The sequence below is a fragment of the Camellia sinensis genome, chromosome 12 (genome assembly GCF_055761805.1).
Source record: "Camellia sinensis isolate YWXY chromosome 12, ASM5576180v1, whole genome shotgun sequence".
Taxonomy (NCBI): domain Eukaryota; kingdom Viridiplantae; phylum Streptophyta; class Magnoliopsida; order Ericales; family Theaceae; genus Camellia; species Camellia sinensis.
In genome coordinates, this window is record NC_138972.1 from 54,337,068 (window position 1) to 54,353,142 (window position 16,075).

The 16,075-nt window shown below is 34.2% G+C and overlaps 1 protein-coding gene across 4 annotated transcripts; it reads right to left on the minus strand.

Moving 5' to 3' along the window:
• Positions 1-7,082: 7,082 nt before the first annotated feature.
• Positions 7,083-10,819, minus strand: LOC145804507 (uncharacterized). 4 transcript variants are annotated; one of them, XM_082898630.1, is made up of 8 exons: positions 10,295-10,819; positions 10,020-10,182; positions 9,696-9,931; positions 9,350-9,571; positions 8,402-8,494; positions 8,222-8,326; positions 7,742-8,118; positions 7,083-7,280 (listed from the first exon to the last, which is right to left on the minus strand). In XM_082898630.1, coding segments are annotated over exons 1-8 (1,473 nt in total). In that variant the 5' UTR covers positions 10,571-10,819; the 3' UTR covers positions 7,083-7,279. The 4 variants fall into 4 exon arrangements, with proteins under 4 accessions (XP_082754756.1, XP_082754757.1, XP_082754758.1 ...); XM_082898632.1 differs by lacking the exon at positions 7,083-7,280 and having other exon boundaries at positions 7,628-8,118; positions 10,020-10,041; positions 10,090-10,182; XM_082898631.1 differs by lacking the exon at positions 7,083-7,280 and having other exon boundaries at positions 7,627-8,118; positions 10,032-10,182.
• Positions 10,820-16,075: the final 5,256 nt, after the last annotated feature.

A 16,075-nucleotide genomic window follows, 5' to 3' on the forward strand; every position in this document is an offset into this window, starting at 1 on the left:
ATGGTTTTAAGACAATATTTATTTAATGTAAAATTTGATTTTATTTAAATAAATTCGTTAATTTTTGGGTCAAATTTGAACATGATTCGTTTTAAAATTTGAATTCTTTTGAAAGAACAATCATGTCTTTTCTAGTTGCACCTTTTCATGGAAAAGAGGTGACTCTATTGAAAAGTTACAATGACCATTCGAAGAGGCACCAATTCATCTATATAAATAGGCCCCCATTGCATTTAATTTGGGATTGCAATTCATCTTGTGTTTCTTTCGTTCTGCACTCTATCTTTTCTGTAAGAGAATTTTACATAGCAAGGTTCACCAGACTTGCTGTGGTAGTGTTGCTGCTGCAAGGTTCGATCGCTGTATCTTGGGAGACGAACGTCTAATAAAAACTCGTGAGCACCGTAGCGAGGAACAAATTTGTCTTAAGGAAATTGTGTCCAACACAAGCCTTAATCAAATTGTTTTTCATTTCTAGATTTTTACAATCTGTTTGTAAGTTTCCTACTTCTCTGTAAGTAGTTTTGGTTCTCGATATATGATTTGGTTTGGTTTAACCCAAACAATTTATGTTATATTCAACTTATTTACTTTTTTTTATATATAATTTGGTAATATATTTGGTACAATTATTGCATGTTACAACTATACACATAAGTCTATTCCAACTAGAAATACAACTCAAGCTAAAATATGGTATGACAGGATTGTAGGCCCTGCGAGTTATTACTTGATCAAGGGTTAAACACAACTTTAAAATAAGGGAACGCCAAAATAGTGTTCTTGATCGTTGGAACCCATGGCCACACAAAAATGGATTATTGGAACCCACACCAATACCAAAACGATGTTCATCAAAGTATAAATATCAAACACATGGAATCTGTTCAAACTTATCCAATCAATCACAATTTACACAGCATAATTTTGTAGCAAGATTAAATTTAATGACACGCAATGCATATGCTTAAATTAATACACATTTATACAGCAAAAGAAGGCATATGCACACGTATTCTTGCATATAAGTTTTGGCATATTCCATTGAAGTATTACATGAAAAATTACTTTCACACACCCACACATCAAGGCGTTTCATATTTACAGGAAAATAGTGTGCCACACTTGAAAACAAAGTGATATTGATGCCAAGGTGTTTCGCATTTCAAAATAGTGTATAATTTTTCTAGTGGGTACAAACTAGATCAAAGAACACATTTCATTCAAATGGCTAAAACGCGACACACCCATGACGACACTTCAAACCACATCATGACCACACCTTAAATCACAGCATCAAGAAGGGAAGTTTTCATAAGTCTCTACATACATAGGATTTAACTATACAAATTTATATAAGAATATACATGTCACTATATGATGAGCCCACCATAGGTGAAAATAATAAGGTCATCAAATGAATGAGGATATTGCTGGTATACTCTATTGTCTTCATGTATACATTCTTAATTTTTTTGTTTTTTTTTTTGTAATTTAATTATGGATTTATATATATATATATATATATATATATTAATTTTGGGTATGTTTACTTAAATTTTATTGAATTTTACACCATGCTTGAAACTCACAACATGTTGTAAAACCCAATAATTTCACAGATCAATAAAGTATGATTGACAATAATGGTACACTTATCACATTTGTTTATGGGCAAATTTCAGTGATAGCCCCTATAGTTTCCTTTAAGTTTCATTTTGGTCCTTTTTTGAATTGCAGCACATTTACCCTTTCCATTTTGCTTTTTGTTTTAAACAAGGATAATAGATGACAGAGATTAACTTTTTGGAAGGAAATTGCTATTGTGCAATGTATGTAATCACTTTTCAGGGATGAAATGGTCTTTTATCTTTCTCTCCCCTATTTCATCTTCCTCTTCATGTTATCTCCAAACCACATACCAATATTTCCATAACCACACCCACCACTAAATCTCCTCCCTCCACCTCCTCTCGCCATGACCAATCATCACCTTCACACCACCCATTCCCCTGCTACACCACCAAACAGCCACCTCCCTTTATCACAAAACCACCACTGAACCCACCTCCATCCATTACAAACTCAATTCCTTACCACTATAAACCCATGCCCTACCACCTCCTTATTCTATGCAAATGTTGAGCACCTGCACATCCCTTTTCAACCCTCAATTCATTTTGCACAAACCCAATACAATATATATTTCAAAATCCTTTTCAACAATTCTAAATCGTTATCTGATTTAATAGATATACTCTGTCACGCCCCACTTTTTATTACTCGAAGTCATTATCAAATTCATTAGCTTAATTCAAGTTCAGAGATAACATGCAGAAATAAACTCTTCAATCCCATGAATAGAAGTAAATAACAATTCTCTTATACAAATGCAAATTAAATACAACATGAGCATACTGAATAAAATGCCCGAAGGCTTACATCATTAAAGAATCAAAGAAGGGTGTAACCCTTTTACATATATGGCATTCCGCCAACACAAAAGAGGCCCGTGGCCAACATGTAAAAAGATCCACATCTTGTAACACATCCTGCTTAACACCCGAAAAAGATTCAACAACGTGGGATGAACATATAGTCCAATAGGGATCTCTACATGATCCTCAACAATAACAGCTTACAGATAGCTATGATCATGAATGCTCAATCTCGTAGTAGAATAATAATGTGGCAGTTTATACAAAAGTATACATAAGTATAAGCTTTTCTCAAAACAGTCAATCCATTCAGCGCTATAAGCGACTCATCTTTCATTTCATTTCATTAACCCTTGTTCCCAAACTTTCACAACAATAACAACTTCTTAGGAAACCAATTTCTCTAAGCCCATTATCTTTCTCACATTTTCCACACTTACAACAGATATTCCCTTTTTCAAAATATACTTTCAAATATCCAATTTTTCCTTCATACTTTCCCAAAATCTCACAATGGCATTTTGGTTTGTTTTCAATACATTCATAACTATACATGCATGCCTTCAATAAAAGGGAGATAACAGATCATCAACATGTATAAAATTAACAATTGAGGCAACTAGGCCCTCCAAAACTATAACCATCACAATTCATGATATACTCAGATACACTGAGACAAAACAATAAAAACTCTGCTCTACCGGCTATATGCACAGTAAGCCAAGGATACAACTCTCACAACAATATGCCATTTTACCAGGCGCTAGCTGGAAGGGTGTGGTACCTTCTATTCTCAGCGTAGTCAGTTCTCCAGGCGCTAGCTGGAAGGTAACGGTACCTCTGATTATAAGCGCAGGGTATAACACCAAGAATCACCATACAACAGAGTACAACCAACAAGTGTAATACGTACACATAAACTATCAAATACATAAGCAATGTGTTAAAGTATATGAACACATAAGTATGTGTGGAGTATATCCCCTATCTCCTCCCACACACTGGAGTACATCCCCTTTCTCCTCCTTGACAATTTATACATATATAATGTACATTAACACTTCATTACATACAATGTTCAATCAACACAGGTGTAATGCATACACGACAATTCAACACAACATGTCATCCTCCACTGATGACCAAGGACAAAACTTGTACATGCATGATTTTAGTACATCTATTATAAAGACTCAACTCTCATGAGATCTTAAATCCAACAACAATTTTCCCCAAATGTGCGTATTCAACACTCAAGATACAACAATTTAATTCTCATATTCATTTTCTAAAACTCACATAGAGTTAACACTTCATTTCCCATTTCCAAGATTGACTTCCAGGATTTTCCAATTCCAAAACCCTATTTTCATTTCATAAAACCAATACCGTTCTTCTCATAATTTTCCAAATCAATTATGCAAATTAATTCATAATAGTAAATTAGGGCTTTCTTCCTCTTTCTTAACATTGACCCAAAAAGGGGCTCAAATACCAATAACAATAAACAATAATCTCATTTGAGACCCAAAATACATATGTATTGGCCCAAAGTACAAAACCCCTCTTTTAATTTATCAAATCAAATATAAATTAGGGCTTTTTCTTCTATCAACATTAATATACTAATTTACACCCCAATTAGTCCAAATCACCATCAATGATAACAAACCCATTTTGAAACAACCAACCCTAGGTTCACCCCCATGGTTTTCAAACAAACCCAACATGGATATAATTTTCATGCAATACAAAACTACCACATGTCTATCTATAGACGAAGCATTGTAAAAGAACAAGGAAATCCCTACCCCAAATTCGGAGCTCAAATGGAGAAGATGAAGAATTTCGAAATGCTCTAAACCTCAAGATTTTCGGATCAAAATGAAGCCACTACAACAAATTTGGGATTTAAAGACGAAACAAATTTGTCCCAAAATGTATATATTTCGTCACCCAAACTATTTACGACGAACATTTTTTATAGCGATCCCGGGTTTACCCTTGTTGTATAGTGATCCGGACATGTGTCCGTGGATGTTGGTAGTTGTTTATTATCTTGTTTACATCCTTTCTTACTTTGTATTTGAGTTATAGGATGTGTTGAGCGGGTTTGTTACAGGTTGGTTGAGTTTAGAAACCAAAACTAGTTGCCCAGATTTTTGGCCTGTACGCTCGAGCGGAGGTGTTGGCGCTCGAGCGTAGATTACATCCATCCAGTATCTTGTTGTGCAGTGTTGTGAGCTCGAGCGTAGGGTTGGGAGCTCGAGCGGAGGTCTGGTTCTGCAAAAATGCTGGACGAGTGCATTCTGCGCTCGAGCGGGAGGTTGGCCGCTCGAGCGTAAGTCTGTGAGTGGCCGCTCGAGCGGGGTGTTTTACGCTCGAGCGGAGACCTGGGTTAAAGTCCCGAAGTTGTGACTTTTCAAATCACTTTTTCACTTTCTCTTCTCTCTCTTACTTTTCCAGAATCACCATTGTTAAGCCTCTCACTCTAGACTCTACCTTCTCTCTAGGTTTTGATCTAGTAGGAGTGATTTACTCACCTTTGGCCTTTACAAAAAGGTTGTTGATCGTCGAGGGCTACATTTTAATCTGAAAATCACGGGTTTTGGAGCACGTTGGGTTTTGTAGTCTTCTCCCTTGGAGCTCCGAATTTGAGGTAGGGATATCCTACTCCTCTCTATGGGTTTTGTCTTTAAATTTTGGTATTTTGAGATGTTGGGCTTGGTTTGGTAAATTTGTGAAAGTTTGGGGCTTTTGTGTAATTTTACAAAAGTTGGGGTTTTATTCATAATAAACCTAGATGCATGTTTGGCATAGAAAAATAGAATGATTGTTGAATCATTGATGAAAATGGGACCTAAGGGTTGAAATGGTAATTATGGAAAATGACCTAATTACATTGTTTAATTAATTGGGATAATTAATTGGTGAGAAATGAGGAAATGAAATGTTGATTGAATATCCATTTGTGCATTTATTTTCTGTTTTAGAAATAACTGCTTGGGGCTATCGGTGGAGGATAGTCGAGATTGTTGTAGACAATGCATGATGATTAGGTAAACGGAAACTAATCAATGGAATGTGTCATGGAACTTGACGGTTGATAGAATACATTAATTGTGTGTATTGTGTGATTGTATATAGAACCAATGTGTTGATATACGTTATGTGTAGAGGAGGAGATAGGGGATGTACTCCGCGGTTTAGGGGAAGATAGGGGATGTACCTCTAAACCGGATAGGTATTGGGAGGAGATAGGGGATGAACTCCGTAGACAGAGCTCATATGCTTGTCTAGAGAAATGAAGATAGAGCTCATATGCTTATCTTTGTGAAGTGTGGATACAGCTTGTATGCTTATCTGTGGATATTGTTGATATACATATCTGTTGATATATGTGGTGAAACTCAATGAAATAAAGGTATGTGGTTAGTTTATATGTAAATGCTTGTCTTATCTGATGGGTTAATGTTATTATTTTGAGGGCGTTACATTTTTCGTCACCCGTTTTGTCTCCAAAGGGTCGTCGCTAAAGGGTCTTAGAGACGAAAAAAAAAATTCGTCATTGAAAATGATAAATTTGTGACGAATTTTTTTGTCTCCAATACACTTTGTTGGGAGCATACTTGTAAGTAATTGGCGACAAAATATTTTGTCATTAAAGAAGAAATTAGAGACAAAAGTATTTCGTCATAAATATAAGAAATAGAGACGAAATAATCTTGTCACGTTTAATACAAACGAAGACGAAAATTTTTTGTCAAAGAAGCTACCAATAGAGACAAAAACAAATTCATCATTAAAAATGATAAATTTGTGACGAATTTTTTTGTCACCAATACACTCTGTTGGGAACATACTTGCAAGTAATTAGCGACAAAATACTTTGTCATTAAAGAAGAAATTAGAGACAAAAGTATTTTGTCATAAATATAAGAAATAGAGACGAAATAATTTTGTCACGTTTAATATAAACGAAGACAAAAAAAATTTGTCAAAGAAGCTACCAATAGAGACAAAAACAAATTCATCATTAAAAATGATAAATTTGTGACGAATTTTTTTTTGTCTCCAATACACTCTGTTGGGAACATACTTATAAGTAATTAGCGACAAAATATTTTGTCATTAAAGGAGAAATTAGAGACAAAAGTATTTTGTCATAAATATAAGAAATGGAGACAAAATAATTTTGTCACGTTTATTATAAACGAAGACGAAAATTTTTTGTCAAAGAAGCTACCAATAGAGATAAAAACAAATTCATCATTAAAAATGATGAAATAATGTCAAAAAAAATTCGTCACACATTGAGGGTAATAGTGACAAAATGTGACAATATTTTTTGTCATGACAAATTCATTTAGCGACGAAATAAAGAATTTATGACAAAATTAATCATCCACCTATGCCAAATAAGAGACAAAAAAACCTTCTTTAGGGATAGAAAATTTTGTCAATAATTTCATAATATTTTTTTCCACATTATATACCTATTTTATCAAAATCTAAATTTTAGTTCAACAAATATGACCCTGTTCATGTTGAAACCTGTTGACTATAACAATTCCATCACAACTTAACCTAACCTGTTATCAACACATTTACGAATTAACAAAATGAAAATATCCATTCATCATTACAAATAATTTCATCCTGATATAATAAAATAGTGAAATATCCACAAAATATCCAAAAGTTATAGCTTGTTCAATTCCACCAAAAATCCAACAATAACTAGTGTAACTCCAAAAAGTATGTGTATCCTTATCAAACAAAAATGAACATTCAAACAAATTACATCATTGTTGCACGTCAAAAATGCCACCCCAATCCAATCTGCAAAAAAATAAATTAAAAGTTTTAGTAATTAATCAATTATACAAAAGATTAAAAACATTAGTAACTCATCAATTTACAATTAGATCAATTATACAATTTATCCCTGTAACAGACTTTTTTTTAGATTATGAGAACAAAAAATTAATTTTAAGGCTAATTCACAAATGGTGCATCCCATTAATGTACCGTAAGTTCATACAACTTATATTGGTCCCTCCTAAGGTGTTTCTATTGGTTCTTGTACAAATCTATAATTGTGTGATAATTTAGCATTTCGACAGCCTTTTTTCAACCTTTAAGTATAGAGAAAAAAAAAATATTTTTTAGACTAATTCACAATTTATACATCATGTGCACCTGTACAAATTGGATGTCATATGCATGTTTCCATTACTTCCTAATTCTTCAAACATGTATTCTTTTATAAAATTTGTTATATTAAAGTTAATATACTTTACCAAGAAGTATGTCCACTTGTGGATGAGTCCCCTCCACTTCCAAAGTGTCCAGTGAATCCTTTGGTCCTCAAAAAGTTGACAACATCAGCCATTATCTCCCCTTGCTTCTTCTTACCCTCTTCAAGATCTTCTATTTTATTGTTCTGCATTTGTATTTGTTCCTTTTGTGTCTCTATTTGCATCTCAAGGCGCTTCACATAATCATTTGTTTCAGCATATATGGTAGTGGCTCTCCTAATAGAGGATGAAGGTCTCATGCCAAGTCCCTTCACATAGCCAGACCTTGGCTTTAGGACTTTGATTGATAGCTCTTCTGCAGTCAAAGGGGTTGATCCTGGCTGTGAGAGGTGATCAGCCTGTGTCTGTATCATATTTTCCTATCAAATATAAAAAAAATTAAATAATTATTAGAAAATTAAATAAGATTATAACAAATAGTATTCTAAAATTTTGTTAATAAAAATTGCAATATATACTCACATAATTACACTGAGCTTGAGATGAGATCCACTCATGTGTTTTCTCATTATAGTGAGTTTCCTTGTACAACTCTGCTAGATCAGGTAGCATCTTCTTTTCTCGTGCCTAATTTGATAGACCAAATATTCAATAAATAAAGCTAAGAATCTAATATAATTCTGAAAGTGCAAAGATACGTACCAGTTTTTCTACTCTAACAGGGATTGACCTAGAACCACACCTATGTTTTGTATACATCCTTTCTCTGTTCGCGATGTTGGCCTTTGATTGTTCCTATAAGGAAGAATGACCAATATAACAATGAAATGTATCATTAGTAAGACAAATATGTTGGCTTTTGATTGTTCCTATAAGGAATAATGAACCAATATAACAATGAAATGTATCACTAGTAAAACAAATTTAATGGTTGATAATAAAGAAATTGCATTGTTCCTCTCTATCATTTTCCTATATATCATTTCAACTTAAAAGATATTTCAAATTATTCACTAGTTTCATTCAATTCTGTGAAAAATAGATTAGAGGACTTGTTGAGATTTCATCATAAGATGGTTTTTCTGGGTGAAAAAAGAAAAACGAGTAATTTACACCGTTCACAAATAGGGGGCATATAAGCATGGGCAAGATAGATTGTGAAAAAATCCATTTACATTTCACAAGATATGGAACAATTACTGATACCAAACTCATAACCCTTTCTTTCTTCCGCAACTCTATCAAATCTAAAGTTCTGTCTCAATACCCTATATTAGTTACTTAGCTAGTTGCTTACCATTATCATGAAACTTCAGACCAAACCCAAGAACAAACATAAAATTAATACAATCATAGAAACTGAAATCTTAGTTCTTTAGTCTATGATGTGAAAGATGCACTTTAAGGAACCATAAATTAATCTCCTATTATGCGAGCCTTCCAATCCATGTTTAATAGTTTCCCTTTCTCATTTTTCCACTTATTTGGTTTTTATTATGTTCCACTTACATGCCTAGAAGATAAAGGGAAAAGAATACATATGGAATTTCACAGCAAATTGATTGTGTTCTTTCTAGTTGTTTTAGAATCTCTCCCTATTCTAATCAAATTCTTTCTTCTCTAATATAATAAAAAAGATGAAAATGTTACCAGAAATTCTTTAGTGTTCCACTTTTTATCAATAAGATCTATCCACTTGGTAGGATCGACATTCTTTGGTGGGTGGTTTCTTGCATACTCCTCCCCTTTAGCCTCCTTCAGCTCCATGAATTGTTTGTGCAGCCTATAGGTATGGTTACTCAATCTCCGACCAAATTTTGTGTTCATTGCCTTCTCTATATCAACAGGGTCTCCTTGTAAATCAAATTGATCCTGCAAAAAATAGATAAGTCATAGATAATTCTTATAAAAAATAAAATAATTACAATAAATAATTAAGATTTCTAACCTATTATAAAAATGAGTAAAATCTCCTATAAGTAGACAACGAACTTACATTCAAGCGTTGAAACATCGCCTCCTTAACGGAGGCATCAACATACTTCCACCTACGAACACTTGGATTTGGTAAACGAGTTCGCACTTCTACACCAATCTTTGAGGCTAGTTTTGAGGCATAGTCCCCTACCGGTGCACGAAATTCTGGAGGGATAGGCACGCTAAGCTTTCCATCTTTATCAACAAGGCCTTGAACCTCTTTGCCTCGAGTCGGGCCACGAGCACGCTTAGCAGCTGATATTGTGAAGCCATAATATTGAAATAGTATGTGAACAAATTTAATTAAGATCTCAAATCAATGTAAATAAAGAGTGTGTCTTACCAATAGTATTACCAGCAGTCACCTCAAGTTGAGGCTCCACATTGAGAGGTGGTGGCGGATTGCTAGTCACCTCAGGACGTGAAGAGGTATCCCCCTCTTCTAATGCGTGGGTCAATGCCTCATGATGAGATTGTGAACGGGCTCTCGATGGTATCTCTAACAGCTGAATAACATAATAAAATATGAATATATGTACAAAGATATACATGTCTATGTGTGTATGAATTGAAAGTAACAAGAAAGAATATATTTCACAATGCATAAATGTATAGTACCTCATGCTCAAACGAATCATAGGTTTCAGTGTCACTGCCATCTTCAGCCTCTGACGGTCGATAATCATCATCATTTTCCTCAATTGGTATTTGTTTTTCCTTCCTCAATTTCTTATGTTGAACCGTAGCCTTCAAACAAGTTGTTATATTCTTCACTCCTAGAGTCTTCATTCTCTCACGGTTTTTATTAATATTCTTCATTCTTTGTTTCTCATAGTTCGTTACCTTCTTAGTTGCGGTACTTGGTTTGGTCAATTGCTTTTTTGTAGCGTCCATTTTGCCCAACTATAAAGCATAATTGAACATTTTTTTGGTGGATACGCATAATTGAACATTAGATGTAAAGAAAAGATAATTATATATTTCTATACATAAAGCATAAAGCAACAACAATCTCAACAAGTGGATATGTCATATAGGCTCTAAATCATTGAAATATGGCTAGAGTGATATGGATGATTTTTGTTTTTACCATTTACTTATCATAGAACAAATTAATTACAAAGCCATCAGACACACAATATGACCAATTAATGATAAACCTACATAACAGTGGATGAACCCCACAACTGAAATTCAACTACATTAATTAAGAACAACGTTCATACAGAAAGTGCAAAATAACTACAAATCCTAGTCTACATCAAGATCCATATCGTAATCCACATCAGGTTCGTCACACTCTTCACTTTGTTTGTCAGCTCTTTTCTGTATCATTGTTTCGTCAGTTGACCTAACCCTTGTAACAACTTCTGCTTCAACACCATCTCTATAACATTGAACATTAGGGCCGATGTCAATTGGAACAACATCGGTAATATTTTCTTGTTGGAACACATCGTTTTCTTCTGGTTCATGTAATGATTCTCCATCACCTACCTCTGGTACATCAAAGACACCCCTATGTTGCACTCATTGAACGACTTGCCAAGGTTGTCCCCATTTGGTATCATTTAGGTAAAAGACTTGCTTAGCCTGGCTAGGCAAGATGAAAGGGTCGTGTTGATACCACCGACTTGTGACATCAATACTTGTGCAATAATCATCAGTTCGCAATGTTCTACTTCGACCTGTATTTCCTGTGTTGTACCATTCACACTGGAACAATACAACTTTGTTATGACACATGTACTCCAATTCCCAAACATTGCACAAGTGACCATAAAATTCATGCGTCACTCCCTCATGATCCCCTTCCGTAAGCACACCACTATTCTGACTGTTACGGCGATTGTCTACTTCTCTTGTACGAAACCGTACGCCATTGATTATGCAACCTGAGGACTCTTTTACTAGTAAATTTGGGCCATTTGCTAACGACCATAAATCATTGGTTGCTTCTGGTGACTTTTCTTCTCTCAATATATTTATCTACATTCACATATAACGTACATTAAGATAGTAAAAATAAATTAATAAATGATCAAATCTTATACAAATTTTTAATCATGTCTTAAAATTGAAAATGCCTTACCCGCTCTTTGAACCACTTGGGAAACTCTTGTTGTTGTATACGGGTTATGCCTTGGTCAGATGGAGTCCGTAATAGATTTTTGTGTATCCTACTCAAAAGAAAGTGATTATTATGCACTGCTAACTACATTAACAAAGCTAAGAATACACATATTTAAATGAAAAACATACTCTAGATACTTCTCTATCTCGGGGCTATTGTTCAACAAGAACCAATGAGCCATATCACGATATTCTTGTGACATATCAGCATCCCTTGTGATTAGGCCAATAGGACGGGCAGTTTCTGTGAATACAGTTAACCCTTTGTGACGTTTGCCACGATCTTGATTTCGTTCGGGTCGATTATGCACTGCTTCGATCCCATCAACATACATTGAACAAAAAGTAACGCACTCTTTGACAATGTAAGCCTCTGCGATTGAACCTTCTGGTCGAGCTCGGTTTGTAACAAACTTTTTTAAAGCTCCGAGAAACCTTGAAAAGAGAATTAGTTAAGAGCAAGGTTACACATGCAACATATAATTACGAACCTTTCAATTTAACAATTACCTTTCAATCCGGTACATCCATCGATATTGCACCGGTCCTCCAAGAATAGCCTCACGCGGCAAGTGAACGGCCAAGTGAACCATCACATCAAAGAAGGCTGGAGGAAAGATCTTTTCAAGCTTGCATAATATGTGTACTATACGTTCCTCTAATTTCTCAAGTTCATTACGGCGCAGTGTCTTTGAGCACAAATCCTGGAAAAAGCTACCTAACTCAAATAGTGTTTTACTAATCTCTTTGTCTACGTAACCACGCATCCCAATTGGAAGAATCCGTTGTATGAGTACATGGCAATCATGACTTTTTAAGCCTGTTAATTTACCATTTCTCGCATTCACTGATCTTGATATGTTTGCAGCATAGCCATCCGGATACTTCACTGATTTCAAGAATTCAAAGAAACCCTCCCTCTCTTCAGGGGTCAATGAAAAGATTGCCCTAGGTTTGACATAAGTTCCATCAGGACGACGTGTTAACCACAACTCTTTCCTTATACCCATATCTTCCAAGTCCATCCGTGCTTTGTCGGTGTCTTTGTTCTTTCCATCAATGCCTAACATAGTTCCAAAGGTATTTTCACTAAAATTCTTCTCGACGTGCATAACATCAATGTTGTGTCGAAGCTTCCGTTTCTTCCAGTATGGTAACTCATACAAGATGCTTACCTTTGTCCAATTTGGTGCCTGACGGAGTCTTTTCTTATTTCTTGGATGCTTCCCATATGTGACACTTGTCACTCTATCCAATTGCTCTAATATCTTTTCCACTGGTAACTTTAAAGATCTCTTTCGCTTCTCATGCTTACCATTGTAAGCCTTACTCTTTCGCCTTTCGGGGTGGTTTTGAGGCAAGTAGCATCGATGGTTAGTGTATGCAGTCTTACCTTTCAAGGATTGAAAATATGGTTCATCATTGCAAGTGTAGCAAGAATAATGACCCTTTGTTCTCCACCCAGATATGTCACCAAATGCGGGCCAATCGTGTATAGTCCACATCAAAGCTGCACGCATCTGGAAAGACTCACCAGTTACGGCATCGTAAGATAATGCACCATTTTCCCACAACTCATTCAACTCATCCACCAGAGGTCTCATGTAGACATCAATATCGATCCCTGGTTGTGATTCTCCAGGAATAAGTAGTGACATCATAAGAAAGGGATCTTTCATAACTAACCAAGGTGGCAAGTTATAAGGAATGAGTACTACAGGCCATAAACTATATGAGTTGCTCATGTTCCCGAAAGGATTGAACCCATCAACAGCCAACCCTAGCCTCACATTTCGAGGCTCCAGGGCAAACTGAGGATGTTGCACATCAAATTCCTTCCATTCATCACTATCGGCGGGATGTCTCAATACTCCGTCATCTATACGTTTCTCCTTGTGCCATCTCATGTCCTCAGCAGTCTTTCTTGACATGTACAATCTTTTCAACCTTGGTGTTAATGGGAAGTACCGCAACACCTTATGGGGAATCTTCTTACCCCTGCCACGATTGATCTTGTATCTAGATGCCTTACATTTTGGACATTTATCTAACCTTGCATTTTCCTTCCAAAAGAGTACACAATCATTTATACAAGCATCAATTAACTCATATGACAAGCCCAAATCTCGAAGTATTTTCTTAGCTTCATAAAATGACTTTGGAACCAAATTATCTTTTGGTAAAAGTTTTGTTAAAAACTCCAATAGTGTGTTAACCGACTTATTGCTCCAGTGGTTTGTTACCTTCATATTAAGCAACTCGATGACAAACTTCAACAGAGTGTAGTTTGTGCAACCTAAGTACACCTCACGTTTGGCATCATTCAATAGTTTATCAAACGTTTGTACTTCCTCATTCTGGGGTGCATCGTTGGGTTCTCCTCTTATTCGATCTTCCACTAAGGCATCAATACCACCTAAAACCTCATCTTCATCAATTGCCATTTCATGATGAGCCTCATTTGATACACGTGGTTCCCCGTGCTCATGCCAAATAGTGTACGTTTGCATAATCCCATATTGAAGCAAATGAATTTGCACATTTCGAAGATTTTGGGAATAATAGTTCACGCAGTTCAAACATGGGCACGGAATTTTACCTTCCTGGTCAACAACTGCCATTGCAAATTTGATAAATGATGTCACCCCATCAATAAATGGCTGACTCATCCTTCCATCAGGTGTCTTACCCAATGCAATCCAACTCTTGTCCATGTCTGATCACAAATGAAAGATCAAGTTTTTTTTAATTTGTGTATGTCATAAAACGCATCATGTGTACTATTAACCTATTCCATTTAGGAATGCACAATGTGTATCATACAAAGAAAATCATATGACGTTGTCTATCTCTAATCTTTCCTTAGTTCTCCAAGTATATAACATAGATTAAGATGGAAGTATTATGGGAAAGGATAGAGTAGAAAAAAAAAATGGTTCCTGACAAGTTTACAACATTAGTACATTAAAAGGAATAAAAGAAAATTTGCTCATTTAGGAAACTAGTTATTTTTGAAGAAATAAAAAGAATCTTAGTTGATTGGACTGTTTATAGAGGCAATATTGATTATGGTGTGTAACTGTGGCTTCAGATTTCTCTAATCTATACTATATATTAAGCAAAAGGGGGGTTTTTAACCCCAAGCTTTGTGGGAGCTCCAATCTCCTAATCTAAATTTCTTAATTTTTTGATTTAAAAAAAAATAAAAAATCTTAGCATTTATTAATCTCTTTTAACTCCCAAGTCTTATCCTCATAATAACACTTTAATGCATTTAGAACAAGCATTATTTTTTTTTTTTTTTGAAATCCAACACATATGAATTCCCATAAAAAGTCCCAACACATATGATTATTATCTCTCATAATAACACTTTAATGCTTTAAAAACAAGCATAAAAAAAATTCTTGAAAAGTCCAACACATATGATTATTATCAAAATATTATACTTTAATATAATATAATAAAAAAAAGATATTTAATTCCTTGAAAAGTCAAACACATATGATTATTATCAAAATATTAAACTTTAATATAATATAAAAAGGGGAAAAAAAAGACATTTAAAAAAAAAAAAAAACATCTATACCATATATTAAGCAAAATGGGATTTTTAACCTCAGGCCCTGTGGAAGCTCCAATCTCCCAATCTAAATTTTCTGATTTATAAATCATTTAATAGGACAAATTAATCAATTTTCCAAAATTATTAATTTTTAATTTACAAAATAGATTAAAAAAAACTATTCACTGATTTATTTATTTAATAACAAAAATATTTCATAATCTCTCCCTCCTAATCTCTCTCACAAATTTTCAAAAAAAAATATTAAAACTTGCATTCATTTTCTCTTCTCCAAAAAATCAGATAATATTTTCTATTAAAGTTATAGATATCTACCTATATTTTATATATTATATTATAAAATAACCAAAAAAACTAAAAAACTAAAAAGAAAACTTTAAAGTTTATCTAAATAAACTTTAAATCAATATAACTCACATGTCTATCACATATCTAACTCACATCATAACTTACCTAAATAATAATAATTAAAAACAAATGAAAATTACAGATAAATTAAATTTAAAAAAAAAAGATACCCACAACTCCATCTTAAATAAATTGAAAAAAAAAATACCCGAATAGAAACCACACAAAAAGAAAAAGAAAAAGAAAAAGATATATCTATCTATCTATCTATATATTAAGCAAAATATCTATATAAAAAGAAATTCCATACCTTGAAAGCTACACGAGACCTG